This window comes from Pempheris klunzingeri, chromosome 24, assembly GCF_042242105.1.
Source record: "Pempheris klunzingeri isolate RE-2024b chromosome 24, fPemKlu1.hap1, whole genome shotgun sequence".
Classification (NCBI taxonomy): Eukaryota; Metazoa; Chordata; class Actinopteri; order Acropomatiformes; family Pempheridae; genus Pempheris; species Pempheris klunzingeri.
Window position 1 is genome coordinate 4,213,758 of NC_092035.1, and position 23,825 is coordinate 4,237,582.

The window sequence follows — 23,825 nt, forward strand, 5'->3', positions numbered from 1 at the left end:
AAGAAGAACCATGAAGCATGAGTTCACCCACACACACACACACACACACACACACACCAGGCAGGTGGTGTGCATAAAGGTCGAGGGCAGCGGTAAACTGGTGCCGTGTTGCTGGATGGAGATGAAAGTGCACAAAGATCCTGGATGCTGTATAAAGTGAGGAGGCAACGCAATGACTCACTGAGATGCTCAGGAGATAAAAAAACATGTACATTCCTCTGGGTCATCTTTAAAAACCTCTTAGAGTTTGAGTTAGGCTTTGTGACTTTATGTTTCATACAGTAACACTAACAAAGATCCAATTGCACTGTAAATCCTTTGTTATAAAGGTTGCTTGGGTACTGTCCAGAAAACCTGAGCAGGATACACCTGAACTTCAGCAGCGATGAAAGTATTCTGCTCCATGGCTGAGAGGCAAGATATTACAGCATCCTGATTCATCTCAAACATGAGCAAACATCTCACATTAGCCTGAAACCTTTTACTGGACAAAAACACCCTCTTTGAACATGCTGTAGCAGGATCATAGAGTCCCATCATCATCTCTCCGAACAGCCTCAGTGTGGCTCCTGAACTTTTGAACTGCACCATGTTGTCATGCTTTGCTCTAAATGCCTCGCTGGCTGTTGCTTCATGAAATAATTTCCCCCACTCTCTTCACCTCTCCTGGCAACATCGGGAATGTTATTCACTTCTTGCCAAGAGTCAGATGAGAAGAGCGATGTCACTCGAGTTTGTACGGCCTGTATGAAGCCGCAGTCACTAGCTGCTTAGCTTAGCTTGGCAAAAAGACCCAAAACAGGGGGAAACAGCTAGACTGGCTCTGTCCAAAGTCAAGATAATCTGCCTACTAGCACCTCTAAAGCTATCATTAACATTTTATATCCAGATGACACCAATATATCATGCCGTGGCATTGGCCCGTTTAAACTATTAACAGTTTGCAAAATGCAGACTTCCTCCTGAAAATTGCAGCACTAATAGGCAGTGGAAGCATTGCTGGACTCTGCAAGTACCCTGATTTCCCACGAATATCTTTAAGGGAATTAATTAAAGTTAGAAAATGAAATTTTACACTTCAACTGCTGCTCAAAAGGGTGCTGCATGCCCGTGCACCAGGGACTGAAACTTTTTCTGGATTTAAACTTCAGCAGCAGGGTCTTTATGTCTGCATTCCACGCTGTGACTTCACCTCTGAGATCCATCAAGTCTTGTTCTGCAGCCACAAAATTTTATATCAACCCAGAATCTCAGTGGTGAAACATTGTGCCAAAAGCTCCATTTCATGTATTACAGGCAGCCCTTTGGGGAATACTCCTGTGTGATTAATTTCCATTTCAAAGCTAAAAGCTCACGGAATGATGTCAGGGAGTGGGTTTGAAGTGGTGCACATTCAAATGGGAGCAAAAAATAAAATAAATAAAAACACACAGGGAGACAGTATCACGCGGTGGCACACAACAAAAATATGCACTTCAATAACTTGAGTATGCAGATACTGTGGGCACCGACTATATGCACTCTGTCTTCGGCCCCTGCACACACATTAACACACACACTCAAGCTCAGGGTCACAGTTTTGATCTTTTCGCTTGTTATGTCGTTGGACTATCATATGAAAGCAGGGTTTCTAACTGCATGTAACACACTCCTCAGTATACTTCACTCTCATCTTTATTATACCTACCCAACGCTGCCACCTGCGCGCTCCCCCCACCCCCCCCGAAATCCTGTAGGCTCTAATTGGCCTGGTGTCCTTCACAACAGTGAGCGGTGCTGAGAGCTGGGCGAAGTGTGCTAGAGGGCTAATAGGGACATCTCGAAATGCCAGGTCACTGACTGGGCTGCTAACTCTCCTCCAGCCTTGTCATGCTTCTTACAGTTAACCTTTTCATTAGACGGCATTTGTTGACAACAGGGATTTTCTAGTTATACGTGGGGTCCATCAAAGCAGTACAGTGGGGCAGGACATGAAAGGGTGTGTGCATGTGTGTGATGTGTGTGTTTCAGTACAGACTCTCCAGAAAAAAATATCTATACCTATATCTGAACAAGTAATTAGCTTTTATTTCTTTAGATTTAGACTGGTCCAATTATAATATTTTCAGGGCATCAGAGCCTGATTTGATACTATTTCTAATATTTATTGCCATTCATTGTATTAACATTCATTAATTAGTGCTCTACATAGTAGAGTGCTAAATTCAAACCACCTAGCTGTGCATGAGGAAACAGGATATGAAGTATGAATGTAATCCAGCATTACTGTTTGCAATTTTGATCCATCTCCTAGCTTACTTATTGCTACTAAAAGGGTTGGTTTACCCAAATTATAAAATTGAATTACACATTTCTCAGCTGCCCTGGTGGCATCTACTCACACAAGTAGCTTGATTCTATTTCCTTACTTTGGAATATCAATCTATGAGATTTCTGCCAAATTTAATTTGAAATGCTTAAATCTTAAATTAAACAGAAATATTTCTTTCCAGAGACCCTGCTAGTCTGTTATATGACACACACCTCACTATGAAACTGTTCTAGTGAGGTGGGTGGATATCCACTGTGACCAGGATATTCTATTTTTCTAGGGAAGATGTTACTAATACATTTGTTCAGTGCCGTGTGCATCACAACTACTGGGGTGGAAACGGAAATCTCAGAGAAACACGTCTCACATCCTTGACAAATAAAACCAAAACGATCTGCATGGCTGGATGCCACTAAACAGGGAACAGTTTCTCATGATTTTGTTTGAATGTGAAACACTTTCCTTCCTCCACCTTATTTCCTGAATGTCCTGGGATGACTGCAGAGCAACACATTCGCGAGGATCAACACTTTCCTCTTCGCTGCTAAAACTCAATGCCAGATTATTTGTTGCCCACATTTTCTTAACAGCACCTGGGACACGGTGACCACGCCACTGCACAAATACATGGCATTCACTTACTTTATGCTAATTTTGAAGCGACACCTTCCCCACGTGGATGTCTGTTGAGGTATGCATTCTGTTTATTTGATTCATTTTTTGATATTTTCTAATCCTCTTTTCTTCAGGAAGTCTCTTGTCTTTGCTGTGCTCCCGCTTCATCTGACAATCTGATCATAATCAACCTGTCTGCATGAATAAAGGTGAAATATAATAAATAACAAATAGTTCTTCTTTCTTGTATTGTGACTCGTAGTCTCGTTTGGCTCCAGTGAGTTCCATAAATTACCCATCAATGTTGTAACAAGTGCTTAATGCAACAGCTAATCCATCAGTGGTGACAGTAAAAGATAAACAAAGAAGAATTATATCACAGACTGATACAATCAGCTATAATAGCAAAGGTAAGCATCGTCTGCTGGGGTTTCTTTATGGCTGATTTTAATGTAATCATTGAAAGCATATTCTGGATGAGTTCCATATGTTAATGTTTTCAAGCTAAAACAACTTTGTCTTTCTCTTCTTCCACTTTTTCCCAGATTGAACTCAATGTAGTGTGAGCCAAAGCAAAGAGCCACAAAACCAGAACCACCATCAGAAAACATCAACTTGTCACTCAGCCAGCTGCTACATGACCTGGAGCTGTTTTCTGTACATTCTCCTCAACAACTTTTCTGGACTTTTTGTCTCACTCTTAGCCCCGCTGGTTAGACCATGAATGAAAAATCCATCCAGAATATTAACTATATGTGATTCTCATGTTTAATATGCAATCCAACTTGTTGTTGAGGTGAAGAAACTGAAGAATCTATGTTCTATATTCTACCTGAAAGCTTTCACCACATTTTAAAGATAGAAACTTGTGTTGTTTTTGTGTCATAACCTAAAGTAAGGAGAGCTCCTATTAAAAAAGCAGCTTCCTACCAGCCAAGGGTACTGAAGGGTGGTCGTCCAGCTTTGGGCGATATGTGTGTCTGGCTGTCAGGTTTTCACCTGATTTTGGAGCAAACAGACCTCTATTTCCAGGGATGAGTGTGAGCCAAAAGATGGAGGTCACCCAAATGGAAAGGGAGGCTAACACGGACATTCAATTGGAGTTTCCATCTGCTATGCTGCTCCGCTGTTACTGCTCCCACTCATATCTCAGTGCAAAGTAATCGCTGATCACTAACGGAGTAATGCCTGAAATGTGCATATATATATTGTGTATGATAAAGAATGCATAGCTATCTACATTATTAAACAGCCACATAAAACATTCATGAATATCATTTAAATTATAGCTTGGGAGTGAAAGGTTCCTTTTTATTGTTCTGTGTGTTCACGTGTGGTCACACAGCTGTAGTAACTAGGTTTAAATAGGTGTTTACCAGTTCACCCCCAGGGTCCTTTGCTGCTTTTGAAGAGATTAGAAGTACCTCATGAATTTGTTATGTGTTGTTCAAGCTTTGTTGAAAATATGCACATTCACTGGATTTAATGAATCTTTTATTCTGTTCCTATCTTATTTTGTATACTACCGTCATACTGATGTCTTACCTGATGTCACTCTCCTGGACCCACTCCTCATCCAGATCCTCAATGAACTTGTCCCCCTTCATCCAGTAGATGAGTGGGCTGATGTCTCCGCTGTATCCAAAGAATGCTCGGCACGTCAGGTTGACAGGACTTCCTGTGGAGGACAAAAGGCAGGATGTGAGGTAACACCTACATGAACATGCATGCCTGGAGAGAAGGTGTGAGTGAGATTGTAACTGCTGTAGCTACTTTTTGATTCCCTCAGAATGATATATTTTTTTAATGTAAATATGAAATAACACATTTGCACCACACAGTTTTCCCAAAGTTACTGCAGCAGCATCTAAGCGGTATTCATCGGACAACAGGTGTTGGGTGACACTCGCATGGCCTCCACATGGTCAGCAGCTGAGCACCAAAAATCTAAAACTAGAAGATCACAATGTCTGTTCTTCCCCTGTGCAACTCATGTGTTGGATATCTGGTCCAATCTGTCGCAGCATGTGCTTCCTGTTATGATACTCATTCTCATTCCAGACTCCAATTTTTACCCTTCAAAGACTCCATAACAGCCTCCTTGAATCCATCAATTCCAAAAATGCTTTCCAGAGGTGCCATCTTAAACCACCCCAGACCCCTTTCCAATTCCCCGACGGCCTCTTAAACTTTAAAACACACACTTGAACCCTCTTTCGCTGCAACTTTGCAGCACTGCTGTACCTTCATAAAAGCTCTTATGCTCTTCAGCAGCCCACTTCTCTGTCAGACCCTACTTTTCAATTTCAATCACAGTAATCTGCAGGAAGCACAGTGGAACACAGTACAGCTTTTAAGGACAGTGATTTGCACTATTAACAAATTAATATTGATATCTCTCTTCTATAGACACTACGCAAGAGTTAGAATTGAGCATCAACTTAATTATAAATATCATAAACTACACAGATTCTATAACACATAAAAACACAGCTTTCAATAAAGAAAGAAAATGAAGGCTGTTTATTCACTGCACTGCTTGATCACACCCCGGTCTAATCATAGCCATTCCATTTTTATTTTTTAAATGCTGTTAAAGAGCTATGGCAAAGTGTGAGTACAGTCAGGTGGGATGATTAGATGGAGACTGCATAGTAATGGTGGTTATACGGTAAACGTGGCCACCATCTGAGGGCGAGCACGTTCCAAGAAGTGGCTGAAACTGCTGTCGCTGTCAAATTGAAGATACTTTTAGATCCCACAGACAAAAGGAATCATAAAAGACGAGTGAGAGACACGAAGACAGACTTGTCTGTCATAAAGGTGAATGAAAGTTTTAAAATGTGACACCTTCATTGAACGTATGCTGTGCGTTCTGCACTTCACTCTTTTTTAAGGTGAAAAACTTAGATGGAAAACATGATACAAATATTTAAGGTAGAAAATGAAAATCAAGTTTAGAATATAATCACGCATGTGGAGCGAGCACTTTCACATTACATATCCATTGGTAATGTAAATCTAATTATTCATTAGTGCAGCTTTAATGTTCTAATGAAGTCTCTGTCACCAAAGCACTTGCACATACTTTGCGCTTTACTTTTGACAAGTACCAGTGTTAAAATCTATGTGTGCTCACCTCTGCTGAGAAACTGAGAATGAAATATCTGAAACAGCTTCAAGTTCTAAAGTTGTTCTAAAATGCTGATTGTTGAGACGTATCAGTTTGGTAGAAGTGGCTAAAGTTGAGGCCGAAGGAACAAAAGCACAGAAAAGCACAGCTGGACAATGCGAGACTTGAGACCTGAAACAATGGAAGAGAAGGAGAGGAGTGAGCTGCTGTTGTACTAGCAGTTATTGTGATGTACAGATAGGCTTCCTGGGATGATGAAGACCATGAGAAAAGAGGAATGAGAAAGTGCACAGAAAACACACATCAACAGACAAACCCCCTGCCTTCACATCAGCAGGGGTTCTCCTCTCTGCTCGGCTCATTTTGAACACACATCCTATGTGACTGGAGATAGATAAACCCCTTTTAAACCTGCTTTCTCTCTCTGCCTTGGATTACAGACCTCTCATTCTTATCACACACATGCTGCAGCTGACGGCACATCCATGAGTGTGGGGCCTGTGCTGCGACAGGCTCACCAGCGGGGGGGGAAAAAAAAAATTGAAGCTCATCATCAAAGCCTGGGAATGACTCTGATGCATAAAAAAGCTGCCGCTGATCAAGGAGGCTCCACCAGTCGTGCGTCCGGGAAGGCAAAAAGGTGATTCAGCATCTCTTCATTAGCACTCCTTGCTCATTGGCCCTGTGGCGAGGACTCAGAAGTCTGTGAGATGGGAGATAACTGTGGCGTATAATTGGGTACTTGCTAGTTCAAAGATAATAGGGATTTTATTTTACCAAGGCCTGCTCTAATTTGGCCCTCTAGTGCAGTCTAGCACTCTCAGGTGATAGCTAAAGCGTTACCAGGGAAAATCAGGTTTGGAGATTCAAACAAGGCCCTGAGTTGGAGGACAGTTTTGTCTCACGGCTCAACAAAAATATTGTTCGCAGCTGAGACGAGAGCTGCGTGTGTGCGAGGGAGTAAGAGACAGAGTGTTTGGGGAATGCTGGGATCTGTCCTGGACCACACACACACACATTCACAAACATACACACATGTTGCTATACTTCCCAAGTCCACCAGGGGTCTCTGTGGTGCTACAAAGCAGGAAGACCAGTGTGTAGGAGGAGCCCATAAAACAACAACAAAAAACACAAAACACACCATTTTGACAGGTGCAGACAACAGTAAAAGGAAACAGGGATCCTTTTGTGTGCCACCTTTGATGTCAAGCCGTGGATCCCAACAGCATGTTGTGTTGTAGCATTGACAGCTTCACTGCTGTGCTGACAACAGCCACGGTGTCACTCTCCAAGACTTATTCCAAGGGGCTCCTCGTGCATATGGCTGCATGTTGTTCCCTTAACGACGGCGTGTTAATTTGTGCCGGCTTTACTGTGAGCAGCTAAGCCTGCACGGGCGGAGGTTGTGTGCTCCGTTTGGGAAATGCACCAACAGCCATGCAGGGATTTAAGTGCACAGATTCTAACATTCAAATCCCAACCTCTGGTCTTGGTCAGGGGGGTAAAGTGAGACTTAATGCGATTGTCTCCTCTCTCTTATCTCCCCTCGCCTCTAGAGCATCTCTCTCAGTTGCTGTGGCTTCAGGACGGAGACGTCAGCAAAGATTCCCGTGGCTAAGCAGCCAGACTGGAAGCTATGAAACCATGAAACAGGAAAAAAACAGGGGAAGAGACAGAGAGAGAGCAGGCGTGAACGCATTTCTGCATCTGTGTGCATGTGACAGAGGTACAGGCCAGCATGAGAACAGATGCATATGTGCATGTCAGTGTGGATGTGAGTGAGAAAAAACAAGAGCTTGACATGGGGAATCACACACAAGGGAGAGAACAAACAATTCTTCTGGGAGAATTGAAAGACTTCCCACACAGAGCATCGTATCGCCCTTGTGCACTGAAGATTACACAGATTACAGATCAGTACATTCGCATGCAGTGCGAGTACCATCCACGTCGACTTAATCTACCAGCATTTCCCATTCAGATCCAAACAATCCAGCTCTTGAGTGGGGAAGCGTTTCTTTTTTGCTTTTAACAGCCTTGAATAAATTAAGCCCTGCAGCTAGCAGGAGTAATACTTCAGAGAGGGAAGCTTTTCGGAGTTTTTTGGGGTTGTTTTTTTTTTTTGGGAAGGGCATTTGCAATCTCAGCAGCAATGAGGACACAAATAGCTTCCTGTTGAATGTTTTTGGTGAGATGGAGCTGGTAATTCATGACAAATAATGCCGCACGAGAGCGGCACACCTTTCAAATTATCAGTAAACTGTAAACAAGGTTGAGTTCTCCGCAACTTGGCTTTTATACCACACTGGTATTAGTGGAGGCCATTGGCTGTCTGGAACATTATGCAGCACACACGCATAAACATCTAAGGACGCTGTTTCATTTATTCTCGCAGCTGACAAAAACAATCTCAGCAGCAGCTAAATGAACGATCCATTACCATAACTTTATTAAGGTTGAATATATAGATATATAGATACGGAAGGGTAATAAATTAAAGTATCAGATGTAGTGAATCAGATGGCAAAGCCTTCACAGTCACCTAATCTTAACCCAACTGTATACGTACCAGTATACGTGTGAGACCACCAGCACCATCCAAACACCAAATGAGGGAATATGTTTTGGAGGAAGGGTATTCAGCCCTCCATTAGAATTCCAGAAACTTGGGGAATCTATGCCGAGCAGCACTGATGCTGCCTTGGAGGCTTTACTAAGCACTTTACTTTGGGTTTTCATTCAATTTGTCACCCATCTGTGTATACTCCTGAATTTATCAAGGTAGAATGTTAAAGGTATTTCTTCAATCATAAAAGGTCTTTGCCTTTTTGCTTTGGACAAGATAAACAGCCTGTGCTTTTAAAGCACAACCAAAACCTCTTCACAAAAGGTCAGAATGACACTTCTGTTGCTTCTGGCATTGATGGAAAATTTCTGTTTCCTGCCTTCGTCCAGACGAAATGATATTCCCTCTACTCTCTAATTAGTCTTTCCTTTAATGCAACAGTCTGGGCTCTACATAAAAGGACTTGAAGATTGCCCTGTAGCTTGTGATCAGCGGGATAGCGAGCGACTGATCTGGACTGAGAAGAAGCCCAGGAATTGAATCAGTGGATAATATGATTGTCGATGGTGAGAGGAGGTTTCACAGATTCAGCGGGGCATCGAGGCAGCATGAAGCCATTCCTGAAAACATTTTTATAAGCTCTGAATGAGAGCAAGCATCATCTTTATCATCTGCTCCAGGACAACATCCAGGCAGTGAAGGGTTACACAAGTGATGTAGCCCTCTAATTGCGGTGGCTGGTTCCCCACTATCATGCCAGATGTGGCGCTTTAATTGTCTCTCTGTTCAGCATTCCCTTTGTTTTGTTTATTACAGCCAGAACCTCTCCAATCACGCATTTTAAGGCAGCCATTGACTGTGCTGTGTTCAGTATTCATTTAGCTACCCCCCCCTCCCGCGTATGGTCAATCTCCTGTTATTCATACTTGGCATTGCACCTCATTATCGCTAAGCAGGCAAACTGCTGCCACCGTTCCCCTTAATTAATGCAAGTAAAGCAGATATCAAGAGACACAATACAGTGTTTAAACTGTTTCCCTGAATTTTATGAGCATGTTAACATGCGGCAATCATAATAGGAAATGCTCAGTGATGTGTTGTGAAATTACAATTTTCTCTGCTCCGTGTTACTTTTGCAGAAGACAAGCAATGTCTACAAATTATTTAAGGTAGTACTGTTGAATATTACAGGGCGCTGGGAAAATGAGTGGGGGTTGGGTGGATAACAAGTCCAATTTGAGCCTTGTGGAACAGAGCATGACATTTGCAAAGATCAACACCGAGTCTTTGCATTGATGTTCTCATAATACAATGTTCTTTAGCACTAAAGAAGCCTCTATTATTGCCACCGATCCCGGCGAAGAATCATTACCAATGTTAAACCTCGTGTTGCTTATAATCTTGCATTGAGAAGTCACAGTTGAATTCTCCTAATGAAAAGCTAATTAGACATTAATGAAACACTTAAAGGGTACTTCACAAAACATTAGACAAATGTCATGTTGAATGGAGGAAACAAGGTTGTGCTACAATTAGAAAAGCATCAGATTTTGAAGCAGATGCTATTTTTGCTAATGACTTTGTGAGCCATTGTGAAATCTTTATGTGATGTGGCAATTGTGACTTAATTAGTTGTGGTTATTCTGCAGCAGTTATTTCACTGTAAGGCCTCTCATCCATCTTGTTACACATCCAAATGTGTACAAATACTCATAAAAAAGCTGCCCGTCCTGTCTTTTCAAATGTTCCTGTCATTTACAATGATGCAGCAGCAAGAGTTAAGTCAAGTGGAAACTTCATTGAAGTCCCAGTCTTCTAGCAAAACCTGAATGTTAGTGTGAAAGGAATTTAGAAAAAGCTTGCCTTGCATTGAGAAATCAGGGATTGGATACCAACAGGACCTGAACGCTTACTGGGCTTTGGTGCAAGACTATGCAGGCACAGGAGGGACTCCTGGTGGGCTTAGCGCAAAATGACAAAGACATCTAGAGAAATCCTAAGCAGCAGCGTGTACTTCAGCTACTGATGCAGGGCTGGAGTGCAGGAGAAAATGGAACATGTGGTAGAAACGGAGGCAAAATAGACAGAAAGAAAGTGACGGCACTAAATAGCAGGTTCTTGAGGCCTTTGTGGGTCACCTCTGAAGCGTGCCGACACCCCCAACAGTCCTATTTCCTAACTGAGGCTCCCTGTGGTTAGATGCGCAGCTTGGGTCCACTTTAGTAATACTTTCAATGAATTCTTTTCTTAACTATCGTCCAGGGGATCTTGAAGTATTCTCTACCCTAATGCACTTTACTCTGTGTGTGCTACATGACTGCAAACTAAATCTAAAATTGAGGTTTTCTGCTCAAAAAGTGGTCATCCAGCATTGCTTATGTACACTCAAATTTGCTTGTTAAGGATGAAATGCTATGACTCATGGCAGTAGCATGGCTGACTCTCAGGAGCTGCTGAAACTATCATATGCTATTTCTAGCACCAGTCTAGCTCATTCGTGACAAATTACAGCAGTGTAGATTTGTGTTACTCACACTAACACATGCTAAAGCAGGTCAGTGTGCTCCCAGTGAAGGGAGTACCTTCATGTACATAAATCTAAAAATCTGCTTCAGGATATCAAAGATGTCTGTTTGCTGTGTCAGACAACACAATATTATTCTGGACCTGTTCTAATCCATGGTCATGAAGATGGAGAATGAGTGTAAGGCGCCAAAAGAAGTTGGGCTATCCTTTGGCCTGTGAGGGGTGAGTCAGGGCTTAGGACATGTTAGAGATCCAGATGGGAGAGACTTTATTAGTGAGTCCGTAGTAGAAAGATGATGGAAAACGAGGGAGAAGAGATGGATGATGACTTGGACTCATGGTTGGTGTCTTATCCCACAGGCCACAGGGATGCCAGCTTGCTTAATTTAACAACGTCGATGACACGTTCTCTGACACGTTCTCTGACACCGTGGCTGTTTGACAGTCGTGATCCTGGAAGTCTCTGGACCTTTCTGCTCCAGAACCTTTGCATGCCATGCATGTCTTGAAAGGCTGCAAACCATTGGCCTATTTTTTGTCAGGGTTCTACATCCATGTCTCTACTGATTGAAGGTGCCTTATTGTAGCAAAGTGGCCCTTGTCTTCTAATCTATCAGTGAAAAGAATCTTGTCCCTAAATGGTCTAGTGGAGCAAACTCACCAACTGAGATCAAGACAGCTTACTGTGCTCTGTTACTGAGAGAAAGAATGAGAGAGAGAGCAGCTACATTCATACCCTCTCCTTGGGAGTCTATGTAATAAAAGCAGGACACAGCAGAGTAGTTGGGACTGTAGGTGCTTTTCCCAGCATTTCAGCAGGCACCATGGTGGATATCTGCAGCACATGTGAGCCGAATGAATAAGGGAGTCCGGGCAGCGACTTTAGTGAGGCAGCAACGTGAAGTGAATGAGTGGAACAGGTTTGAAAAAGCAGGAGGAAAAGCTGCTGTAACTTATCACCTCAAATCTAGCTGCAGAATGAGGGAGGGAGGGAATGAGGGAGGGAGGCAGCGTTAGTGTGTTGGGAAATCATTGCATCACATTTCTCCAGGGGCAGGCAGGAAAATCAGAGAACCCGGGTTTACATGGTGTGACTATGGCACTCCGGTGGCAAGAATGCATGTACTGAGATTCACTTCATTCTAAAATCCATGTAGACATGAGATGTCGATGCTTCATCATGTTTTTCCCTGAAATGATATCGCCTGTTCTATACAAGTGGGAAAGACAGAAATTCTGGTTTTCCTTTAAGCCCTTCAAGTCATAATTTCCAGATGCAAAGTCTGAGAATTCCAAATGGTTTCATAGATATTTTAAAGCAGGTAGTTCAGTGGTAGTAGGAAGGAGAAAAGCTGTGACAAACCCACTAAATGCCATCTGTCGAGCACCAAACAATGGGCAGACAAAATGAGCAACTAGCTGTTCAACAAGGTCAAACATAGTGAGATAAAGAACAAAATAACTGCTATTAGGAGTTGGTGGAGACCAAAAACCAGCTGACACGAGAGTGAATATTGGACATACATGTGTCAGGTGACCAGAAACAGCACTCCAAATAAGTGCTAAGGCTTCTCTCTGTCTGTTGGATGTGGAAATAGGCAACCAGAGACAAGAGTAGTGTTCATGATAGCAACTTTTACACTCTCCCTGCAAACAGTAGCTTGTAGCTTTAATCAATTAATAATGTTTCTGATTAACTCGTTAATCTACACAACAGTGACAGCAGCATCACAAGTTGAATGCTTGGCATTGTTGCACAAGAAATGACTAACGAGTATTGTTGATTACTTCTCTGTTAATTGACTTATTGCTTGTTTGACTTCTCTTTTTAGCCCTATTTGTGCTAATGCTAATGCTGACAGGTTAACTAAATTGCCCATCAGCAGTTACAGTATATTAGACGTTTTGACTACTGCATTTGTTTCATTTTTCATTGTTCATTCTTTTCGCCTTTTCGATGTCTACTCCTCCTATTCATCAAATCTCCTTTGTCTTCTCCCTCACCTTTCTTCCTCCTCTCTCATGCCTTGCAGCATGTCTTGGGAAAGCTATGTGCATAAACAGGTTTCTATAATGAGTGCAGAATCAGGACAGGAACAGACAATGGGATTGTGTGACAGAGGGGCCGGGAGGGAAGAAAGACTCTGCAGGAAGGACGCTGAGGGAAAGGTTAAAGCTCTGGTGAGAGCAGGCATCATCTCCACAGAGTCCTGCTGCTTTTTCCCTGTCCGTCATGTTCACAGAAAAACACAGTGTGAGATCTCTGCCATTGTGTGTGTGTTTGCATGTGTGTGTCTGAGCGAGTGTGTGGCGTTCTGGTGCATAGGCGGGATAATTACAGGGATTTGTATTACCTATGCTTCTGTCCTTACAATTTGCATGAATGTACTGTATAGAGGTAAATAAATTCATGTTCACATGTTGAAAAGGTGCATGTTAGGCTTTTGGGCCATTTGGGTATATCTGTCATGCTCCAACCGTGGAAACAATGTAAAATTGATAATGTGTATTTGATAAACATGTCATGACGAGAAATGTGTTTAAAAGTCCCCGATGAACCCATCTGGATACATTACCATAAGATTGACACGAGTGTCTGGGGACGACAAAATGTCACCATGATAGGAAATATCTGCTATGAAAGAGGCGGCAGGAATTCTCCTTGGGGGCGCCAACATGGCTGTCTGAATGGTGCATTTGCAAAATAAAAGATTTCAATGTTTTAAGGTCAGGAGGGTCATCGGGCTGTGATTGTTGAATGTCAGATCGCCACTGGAATAAAATCAGCGTCTTGTGAGCGGCTACCTAGAGCAAATAACCTTTGAGGCATATTCTCAAATGACCTGATATATGGGGAAATCACATTTAACGCCAGTCATACAGAATAAACCTTCGGAGTCCATAGCTCACCCTTTGATTATTCAGACATACATCTCAGCGTAGACTGTGGGTAATCGAATTGATTTGCTCGTTCCCACCCACGACTCCTAGCTGCAGTATATTTTCCTTGTTAAGCACCGCGGTGGTCTGACCATACTCTTGCAGGTTTGTGCTGTAAGGAGTGAACTGCATACATAGATTATGGAATCAAGCAATTTGATGTGATATTTTTACAATGGACATGAAATTACCCTTATTTCTTGCAATCTTGTTTTATATGACATTATGTGCTGAAATGTGGTTCTGTTTTTAAGGTAGCAGTGCTGCACTGAGACGGCTGTGACTCCATTTAATTTAAAGTTCTTCTTTATCAGGGCAAGCATCTCTGTAATCCAAGGCTGTTTCCTCTCTGATCCTCTATGCCAGACTGAGAATACACAAGCCAGACTGCTGGAGCCGTGGATCTGTGGTGTCCTGATGTCTGTGAAGTTTGTATTCACCACTACCAAGCCGTCGCTTTATTATCCCCACTCTTCTCTTCCAAAGGTGACATTTGTCTAACTGTTCAATCCCTCTAACACGCAGCGCAGCAGTTTGGGACCTATTCAGCTTTATAGTCCTGCTTTACAGTAGGTGTGCGCTGAATTTAGAATTCAGATAAGAAATGGCACGTCTTGGAACTGCTGGGCACTTAAACCCCCTTGCCATCCATTTAATTAAAAACAATACAATAAATTAGAAGCAATGCTATCAAGAGGTGGGAGGGAGGGAGAAGACGAAGTAACTGGAGGCAAGGTAAATTATGACCTTATGCTGGAAAACATTTTAAAGGGGGGATATCATGGTGTGTGCATAAATTCAAGAGTGCAAGTGCTGACCTGTCAATCATGCACTGCTTCCTGACTGCAACAGTGGGGAGCCTGAGGATCAGTATGCATCCATATTTCATGGTGCATTTCATACTGTAAATACCGCAAAAAATGTAATTTATGCATGTATGTATGATGAATGAGAGAAACATTTCTTACCATATGTGGTCTGGAACAACACACACTCGCTGATGCTTGGTGACCTTTCATTAATAGAATTATACATACATAGGAGAAGCTGAGTAAGGAGAGAATAATGATAAACTGCAGATGTGGTCAAATAAAACAAGAAGTAAAATGTATTTTTGAAATTTTTAACCAACAATACACAACACAGTGATGTGATCCACACTCATCACCAAATACCCCTTATCACCGTTTGCAGCCACCACTTTTCACCACCAAAACAGACTGACACACATCTGTTATAATCTGTTAACCAGCAAGCACATTAGGAGCTTTTGGGCTTATTCACTTCATCCACGGTTAGACTACTACCTTCTCTACAGTAGAGACCTAAGCAGTGTTTCCAAATCCACTGTGTGATCGGTGCTCAGTGATAATCCACAAAATTTTCCAAATACTGTATCAGCATGATTTTCCAATAAAATCACAAATAATAAAATGTATCAGATGCTTTGTTCATGCCCACATAATCAGTTCAGATGAGGCTTTGAGGGCAAAATGAAATGAGAGAAAATGTGGATGAAGTAAGTTTTTTTGCCGGAGTAAGGGATATTTGCTAGAATTAAAGGGGTACTACGCAAATATTTACACACAGAAGTCAGTTTACGAGTCATACAAACTAGTGCTGGCCTGTAACAACAGCTGCATAACACCACCTGTGGTTGGAGGAGCTTTACCAGGTCTGAGAAAACAGAGCCTGCACCGCAAGTATGATAGAGATGATAATGAAATATGTTCTTGTGTTGAATTGTGGGAATTGTAGGACGCAGCATCTTTGGTGATTCTTAATGCATAGCAGGGAATAAAAGTCAGGAACATTCTGCTCTGCATTAAGAAGTATTGAGGTTCAATAATCAGCCATAAAAATACGTGAAAACAGGTACACATGAGAATAACTGGAGCAGGGTTTCATTATATTTATTATGACAAAAACATGCGTGTGTGTTTGTGGAAGGACTGGGAATGCTGAATCAGTGGGACAATGAGAGTGATGGAGTGTTTACATGATTGCATTGGTCTGTTATTTGCCTATCCTGACTACCATCCTTGTGCGACTTCTAGACGTGTGTGAGTAGCACCGGGGGATGGGGGCGTACATGAGCAGCATACTGATGAGTTCCCAGCATGTGCCGATCAAATTACACTACCTACTCTCCGTCTTTCCCTTTGCTTGTCTTTCAGTCAATCTTGCCTGTTACTCCTCCCTCACCCTGCTTCTCTCTCGGCAGGTAAACAACTCTGCTATTCCCCGGAGTGATGCTTCTGACTGGCTGCTGCCACAGTATTTGAATTCCTGATGACCCGAAAGCCTTGCCTGGTCTATAGGATAGCTATCAGATGCACCTTCATGTATCAGTCGGACCTACAGCTGCTTCAATATACACCGTACTCTATATATACTCTATACCTCTGACAGGCAGACAACTATGTGGCCCTTGGTTATTTAGGCTACATGTGTCTGAAAGCTTCTGGATGAGAACAAGTTGAATGAAAACTTTATGCAACTAATATTTTTTAATTGACAGTTAACTGCCGGCTCTAACAGGATGAAACACTGATGTTAGTTTAGGAAACTTGGCAGGATAACATGCTGTTATTATTTGTTTATCGTACCATTTCTGTGCACCTCTTTGGCATCATGATCATCGTGGTGCTGATGTGCATGAAAACTTATCATAGTTCAATATCAAACAACTAAAACACGTTGAAATAAATAGTCATTGGAATAAACAATATAAATCTGAGAAATAATACATATTAAAACTCAGCTTATTAGCAGAAAATCTTATGTTATCCTGCTTCTTTTCACAAAAACAGAATTTACTGCAGGTTTTTCTTTCAAAATACCCTTTTTCCAAAGTTGTTTAACTCACCAATAATACTGTATTATTTTGTATTACTGTAATGGAGCATTTGCAGAATTGCAGGCCCCCTCTGGCTCACTGAAGCTGCAGGGGTGTAGACTTTAAAACCCAGCTGCTATAGTGCCAGTGGCACACCTCACTCACATCACTTAGACAAATTAACTCTGGGATTATATAAATCAAAACTTTGAAAGAGAGTTAAGCAGAGTAAGAAGGGAGAGAGGCAGATAAAAGAAGGTTGAGAGTCTACAGCCATGCTACTGGCTCTTTGAGACTGTGCTTTATGCACAGTGGTGCTTTGAGCTGAGTGCTAACATCAGCATATTAACACAGTCAAAATGATAATGCTGATGTTTGCAGGTATAATGTTTATCATATTCACCAATGTATTAATACGTTGCTAATTAGCACTTAACACAGGGTTAATAGGATTCATCAAGTGGGAAACATGAGTATTTGTATTACATTTTGTTCCAGCCTGTCATGTGGCAGTTCAGACATTTCACTGGACAAACAAAAACATTGACCTGCTGGTGGCAACAGATGAAGTCAGAGGATACGTAAAGTCGGTATTTCAGTCGGTATTTAAGTTACCAAAGTGGTGGACTGACGGACCGACTGCCATACTGAGAGCTGTGGCTGTTAAAAAAGACTTTGCTCTTCAAAAAGAGAAATGGAAGAAGCTAAGATAGCAGACATAGATAGATAGATAGATAGATAGATAGATAGATAGATAGATAGATAGATAGATAGATAGATAGATAGATAGATAGATAGATAGATAGATAGATAGATAGATAGATAGATAGATCAGTTGTTGCGCAGTAACACTGACGTGCAGACTGGAGGTAGAGTCACGCTGCGTCTCTTCACGCACTGCAAGCTGGGACACCGAGAGCTTGTTTGGAATTGGTGCTGAGCACTGACAGACGAGAGGCTGCTCTGAATGCTGATTGGCTCAGCGCAGAGCTCGACATCAGGTCTAGGTCAAACGCTTTCAGAGGTGAAGCACAGCAGGGTCGATTGACCCGGAGTTTGCGGGAGTGGATTGGAAACAGAGATGAGGTGGAGTCCGAACACAAGAGGAAAGTATCCTGCCACCGTGGCTGTACTGTGGGAATTTATAGAAATGGAGTGGGATACGAAAAGATTGTGCGTCACTTCTTTCATGAGTCACATCTTCAGTGGATTACATTTAGGGCGTCAACTAGAACATATTATCACCATCATTTAATCTCTAGATGAGGTTTTGTTAAACTGTTTAGTCTGCAAAATGTCAGAAAGGTATGAAAAATGCCATCACCAAGTCCTGAGATGATGTCTTCAAATGTCTTGTTACGTCTGAACAGCAGCTAAAATCAAAAGGTATTTTACAATGTTTTAGTACAAGGAGAGAAGCACATTTGTGAATCTGGAACCAGTGAATGATTGCTGAATAAATATGAATTACTTTAAACAACTGATTATCAAAATAACTGTTGAGTTATGACAGATCTGTTTCAGCTCTAATTGCATGTCAAGGGTGCATTTGTCATGCTTACTTATGCAAAGTAAAGAAAATAATTATAAAGACAGATTAAATGCAAAACACCCAAATGCTTGTAACGTAGGTGGGGATCTTAAAATGGGTTCTAATATATAATACCGGTACTGGACTGTGATCTTACAATGCTATTAGCTAATAAAGTGCATTTGAAAAGCAGAGGCACCTTTGAAGACATCAAAAGGACAATGTGCAAGCACTGAAATGGAGAGGCTAAACTAGCATGGTGAAGCCCTGAGCTGCAGTGCTGTGAGGCCGGGGGTGGGGTTAATCTTAGGCTGGGTAGTGAGGCAGTAATGCCAGAGCTCATGGGGAATTACTGGGGAGATTTGGAGGAAATCTGCTGGCAGCAATTTCCCTGTCGCTTTTATTAGCTTAGATGTGCAATTTGCTGCTGGCTGCTTTAATATGACAGGCTACGTCTTGCTTGTGTTTTTTTTACCCCCCCCCCCCTCCCTTTATATAAGCTGGGTGGTGATTCAAGTTCAGAGATGCAAAGGAAGAAAAGAAAATGTGTCACTGTACTGTATGTTTGTTATGTAACACAATATGATACTGTACTTCCACCCTTAGGGCACTTCTTCATTTCCTTGACCTCTTTGATAAAATTCAAAGGTCAGATACTTGGATTAATGTTCTATGCTTCAGGGCACTTTCAAATCTTGAACTTGGGACAAATGTGGGTGTCCCTGTTTTGTTTGCAGGCCACCCAGCTGCCACACATAGCTTTGTAGTTTGTGTGTGCGTTCGTGTGTGTGTGTATGTGGCGACAAACCGTATCTGTACCAACCCATATCGCCCCATAGGATGCATCCACACATCAAAGCATCCCCCGGAAACATGCTATACATGCACCTGAGCACATATTGTCTATCTTCCTCTCACACTCACACAGAGTCCCTGTCCAGGCCCACAGGCTCTCTGCTGTTTAGTATGTAAAGCATAAAGAGGTGACTGACATTGAATATGGAGAGAAGAGCACTGTCAACATAACTCTCATAGTAAAGAATCGCGGTCAGAATGGAGGTTAAAAAAAGCTGCAGATCGGCAGCAGGGTAACCAAGTGTGAATATTTCTGAAATAATATTCAGGACCTGCTGACTTGCTTAAACATTACTTGGTAGGAAATTCAATACTTTCAGATAGAGAAGCATGCTGGAGCTTAATTACTAAATATTGTATCTTGCTGAGCCCTTGAAATTAAGTTTCATTCAAAGGAAAGCAAATCAAACACCAAGGAGTGAATGATTAGCTATGTGCAAAGATGTGAAGGCACACAGGGCAGGGAGTACATGTGCAGCATCTTTGTTCTGATTACTGTTTCTGACGCTGAAGATAAGCAGCTATCCCATACCTCCTCGTGTCTCATTAGACCAGGAGGTAAACAACACCATATTTCATTTCCTACAAACCGCTAAAACCCCCTGCATTTGTTTCTTATTAGGAAGGAAAGCTACACTGTGAGGAACGACTGCAAGGAAGCCAAAAGACTCGACAGAACGGAGCTGCGCCAAGGCAAGAGGGAGTAACGGTGGGAGGAAGAGGAGCCGCAGCGTATACCATCGATGTATATCAATCAACAACAGCTTTGCTTTCTGATCCGGAGATGGAGTCGGTACGACATACCAGATTAAGGCACATTCACAGACATTCAAACTGCAAAATCTTTGCTGACTTCATATGTAACTCTTTAGATATTGTGTTATATTGGTTCAGTTTTGTTAAAATAAAAAGATCAGTTATCAGTGTGAAACATGTCACGTGGCGGACACATACAACAGGTCAAATCATGTCATGCCAAATACTTTGGGGGGAATAATGAGTGCTATTGCTCTGTTTTCACTTCATTACATGAATCTTGATTTAATGAAGCTCTGACTATAATGGCGGTAGATACCGTGACCGCAAAACTGCTTTTTTAGTATGCAGAGGCAACGGTGTGTGAGTGCTTGTGTGGCTCTGCGATAAAGTCAAACTGTTGTGCCAAAACCACAACTGGCCCCCAGCATCCGGCCCACGGCGACTGCATTCAGGCCTCAGTCCAGCGGCTCTGGACTGACTTCATAAGACCCCCCTCCAACATCTCAGATGATGTGTGTTTGTGTGGCTTCACATTTCCATGCATCTGAGTCCTCAGGACTTCCTACTACTCTGTGGGGTTCTGTCTGGTGCAACCACACATCTTTAGAGCTCTGAACAAAACACTCAAGCGAGCAAGTTGTCTAAATAAGAAGGAACCAATTAGAACAGCGATGGGTGGTAAACATAATCAAAGGCAACATTTCAGCCATCTAAACCCAACTTCAAGGCATAATTAGAATATAAGCAACTCTAGAATACGTAAAATATAATTTGCAGTATTTATATTTTTCCACAGATAGAAAAAAGCTGTTGTGATCACAGTGGAAGAAGTATCCAACTGGATTTGAACACGCAGTGTTTGCTGAGAGGATGTTTCCTGCTGTGATGAGTCTCTTACTTTTTATGTATTTCATAACCGGCGTTTGCTTCTGCATGCTGTGAATGCATAAGAGGGCTGGATCCCAGAAGACCAAAATAATAACTATCTGTGTGAGATTCCCACTTTTTTTTTTGCGGGCGGACATTTTCTCCGTAGACAAGGTGAAATGAGATATCTTAATTTGATTTTGGCAGGTGTGTATTATTTTAAGGTGGATTGATAATAGAAATGATAGTTTTCTGCTGTATTGATGCAAATAATACTTCTAATGACTACACAGGGACCAAATTGTGACAACCTCTGATAAAATTATTATTTTGCCCTACTAGATCTATATTTCCATGCTCAGTCAAGCAGATGCAGTTATTCACTCCCCTCTGTGGATGTAAAGCCCCCGAGGGACACTGCGCACAGAACTGCTTGTCTGGCATTCGTTGGTCAAAGTCTTGGAAAATGTGGTGTTTGAGGGAAAAAAAAGGAGGAACACAGAAAGGTGCCATACCTTGAGGGACAGAACTAATGAAGCAGGTAATGAATGAACCTGCTTCCTAAAACATCAGCTAGCACAGCTGGAGCATAATGGACTGCAAAAACAAATGAGTCACTTATCAGCTAAGTTGTGTCTCGCCCAGTGGTGTTATTGGCGTAAATACCAGAAACTATTATTGTCCAACTCCAAACAATTATAATAGAAGACAAATAACACAGTGATAAATAGAGACTAAGAGATGGGTGATTATTAAAAGGTATACAGACCTTTTTTTTTTAGGTGCAAATGGAAAAAATTAGCCATTTTCGCAGTAATGGTCTTAGAAACTGGGGCGAGAGTCTAATCTGTTTTGACAGTCCATCAGTGTGTTTGATCTGTTTGGATTGTTGCTGCTATAAACATTAGGGATTTTGGGGAGGGGGGCAGCTCTTGGTACCTTCAAGGTTACATAACGCTAGGGTTTAGCTTATAGAAGAAGTGGAATTAACATTTAAGTAAGGGATAATTCACTGTCCTAGCAGCAGTCAGAATGGAGCCTTAAGTTCCTGACACAAACAAGGCAAAGGGTTAAGAAAGCAGGCAGATTCATCATGGGTGAAACGGAGTGGCAGGTGGCCTCCCTACTGGCCTGGTCCTGTTGTCCTCTGGTGTGCCTCTGCCCCCTCCCGGCCCGATCTTGCTCACCCGTCTGCTACCCTTCTGGCCCCTGTTACGGCCCATCAGGCCAGGGAGCCGCGGCCAGGAGCCCAGACCTCAAACACCCCTGCCTAAAGGATATGTGTGTGTGTGCGTGTATGTTGCTGTGGACCTTGAGGGCGTTTCCGCCTCTATCAACACATCCCCTGCTGAGGGTGACACCTGCGAATAACAGTTTAATAGCTGAGTAATGTCTCTGGCCTCCTCCCCAGCTGTGCCGGGGCAGCCTGGTGGGGCATGAGGCAATTGAAAAGCTTTTTCTCTCTTTAGTGTATACACACAGACATGTCCATACGCACAAGTGTAGATATAGTGTATATATTTTTTTCTATGCACACAGAAACGCACACTGATGTGAGCTGATAAAACAGTCAGGAGGCTGTAAAGCTGGGGCAGAAGTGCTAGCAGTCGGCTAACAAATGGGCTTATACATCATATATCTTCATACTCCTCCTGCTCCTGATGCTAATGTTTTCCCTCCCATTACAGGTATGCGTGTCCGCTGGGGGAATTATATGGTACAGAGCAGTTTCAGGCTGTGCAATCTCTGCAGACCAAACTTTATTATGGTGTGAGCATCCTGTTTTGTTCAAATCCATACATTTTGCAGAATAGCGATATTAAAGAAAAATGCTGCTGCCTGCCGTAAATATTGATTCTGCGATCTGATGAAATATTCCAATTCATAAAGCCCACTGATTATCCAGCCATTGAGATTATAAAACCGCCTAAGTCAACTGTACACACATTCAAGAGATGCTGGAGAGGATAAATATTTAAAACTATGAAATTAAAGATTTTCAATGGTAAATTGGCCGCAGAGGGATGCAAGGATAAGCAGAAGCACTTTTGTTTCTATTCAGTTTGTGAGCATGGCTGCATCTGTGTCTCTCACCACTCCAATGAAGCCACATTCATAACGCATCTTATCCCCACCCCTGTGCATGCTGCAGACTTTTCATCTTATAGTACACAAGGTTTAAATTGGCCTTTCTGTCGGCATGTGAAACTTTGTTGGGGAATTTTCACTGAGTCCTTACAGACCAAAGCTAAAAAGATATCTGGAACACCGAACCCTCCTTTGAGGAATGGGAAATAAGTTTAGATGTTACAGAGAACCTGCTAGGAGGCTGAATGCAAGTAATAAAGGACTAAATCGCTACTTATGAAATCTATAAAAACACTCGTAATAGCTGAAACAAGAAGAGGTGTTTCTCCAGACAGTTCTACATACCTGAATGATAAATGGTTATAAAAATAATAAAATAATAAGAACAATCTTTACAACAGATATATCCTGTTGGGCTACTGTTTTTAAATAGCTTCCATACCATATAAAATCTCACACTTTATGGAAGTAATATTGTACTTGACTGATCCTGTCTCTCTCTTCCTCTACATAAATAGATACTTTGCTTAATTTTCCTTCTTTTGCCTCCATTCCCATGAAATTAGAGGGGCTTTCTGTGCCTGTCAAACCAAACACACAGTAATAAAGGTCTTTACCGTAGGTGCACTCTCTAGGATTGTACTTGATGCGTAGAGGTAAGAGATCAATTCCTATTTGGTTTCCCAATCTCTGAAACAAAGCCAGCACGGTAGAGATCTGCTGTGTTTTTATCAATCCTTAACTCTCAAAATAACATGATTTATCTACACATTTACACATGTTGTTGTTCTA

At 42.0% G+C, this 23,825-nt stretch overlaps 1 protein-coding gene across 1 annotated transcript in view; it reads right to left on the minus strand.

Moving 5' to 3' along the window:
- Nucleotides 1-23,825, minus strand: part of LOC139223664 (interleukin-1 receptor accessory protein-like 1) — a 235,375-nt gene that overhangs the window by 20,500 nt on the left and 191,050 nt on the right. The window contains exon 7 of the mRNA XM_070855634.1: nucleotides 4,472-4,604. Within this exon, the coding sequence (XP_070711735.1) occupies nucleotides 4,472-4,604 (133 nt within the window). The remainder of the gene's footprint in view (nucleotides 1-4,471; nucleotides 4,605-23,825) is intronic.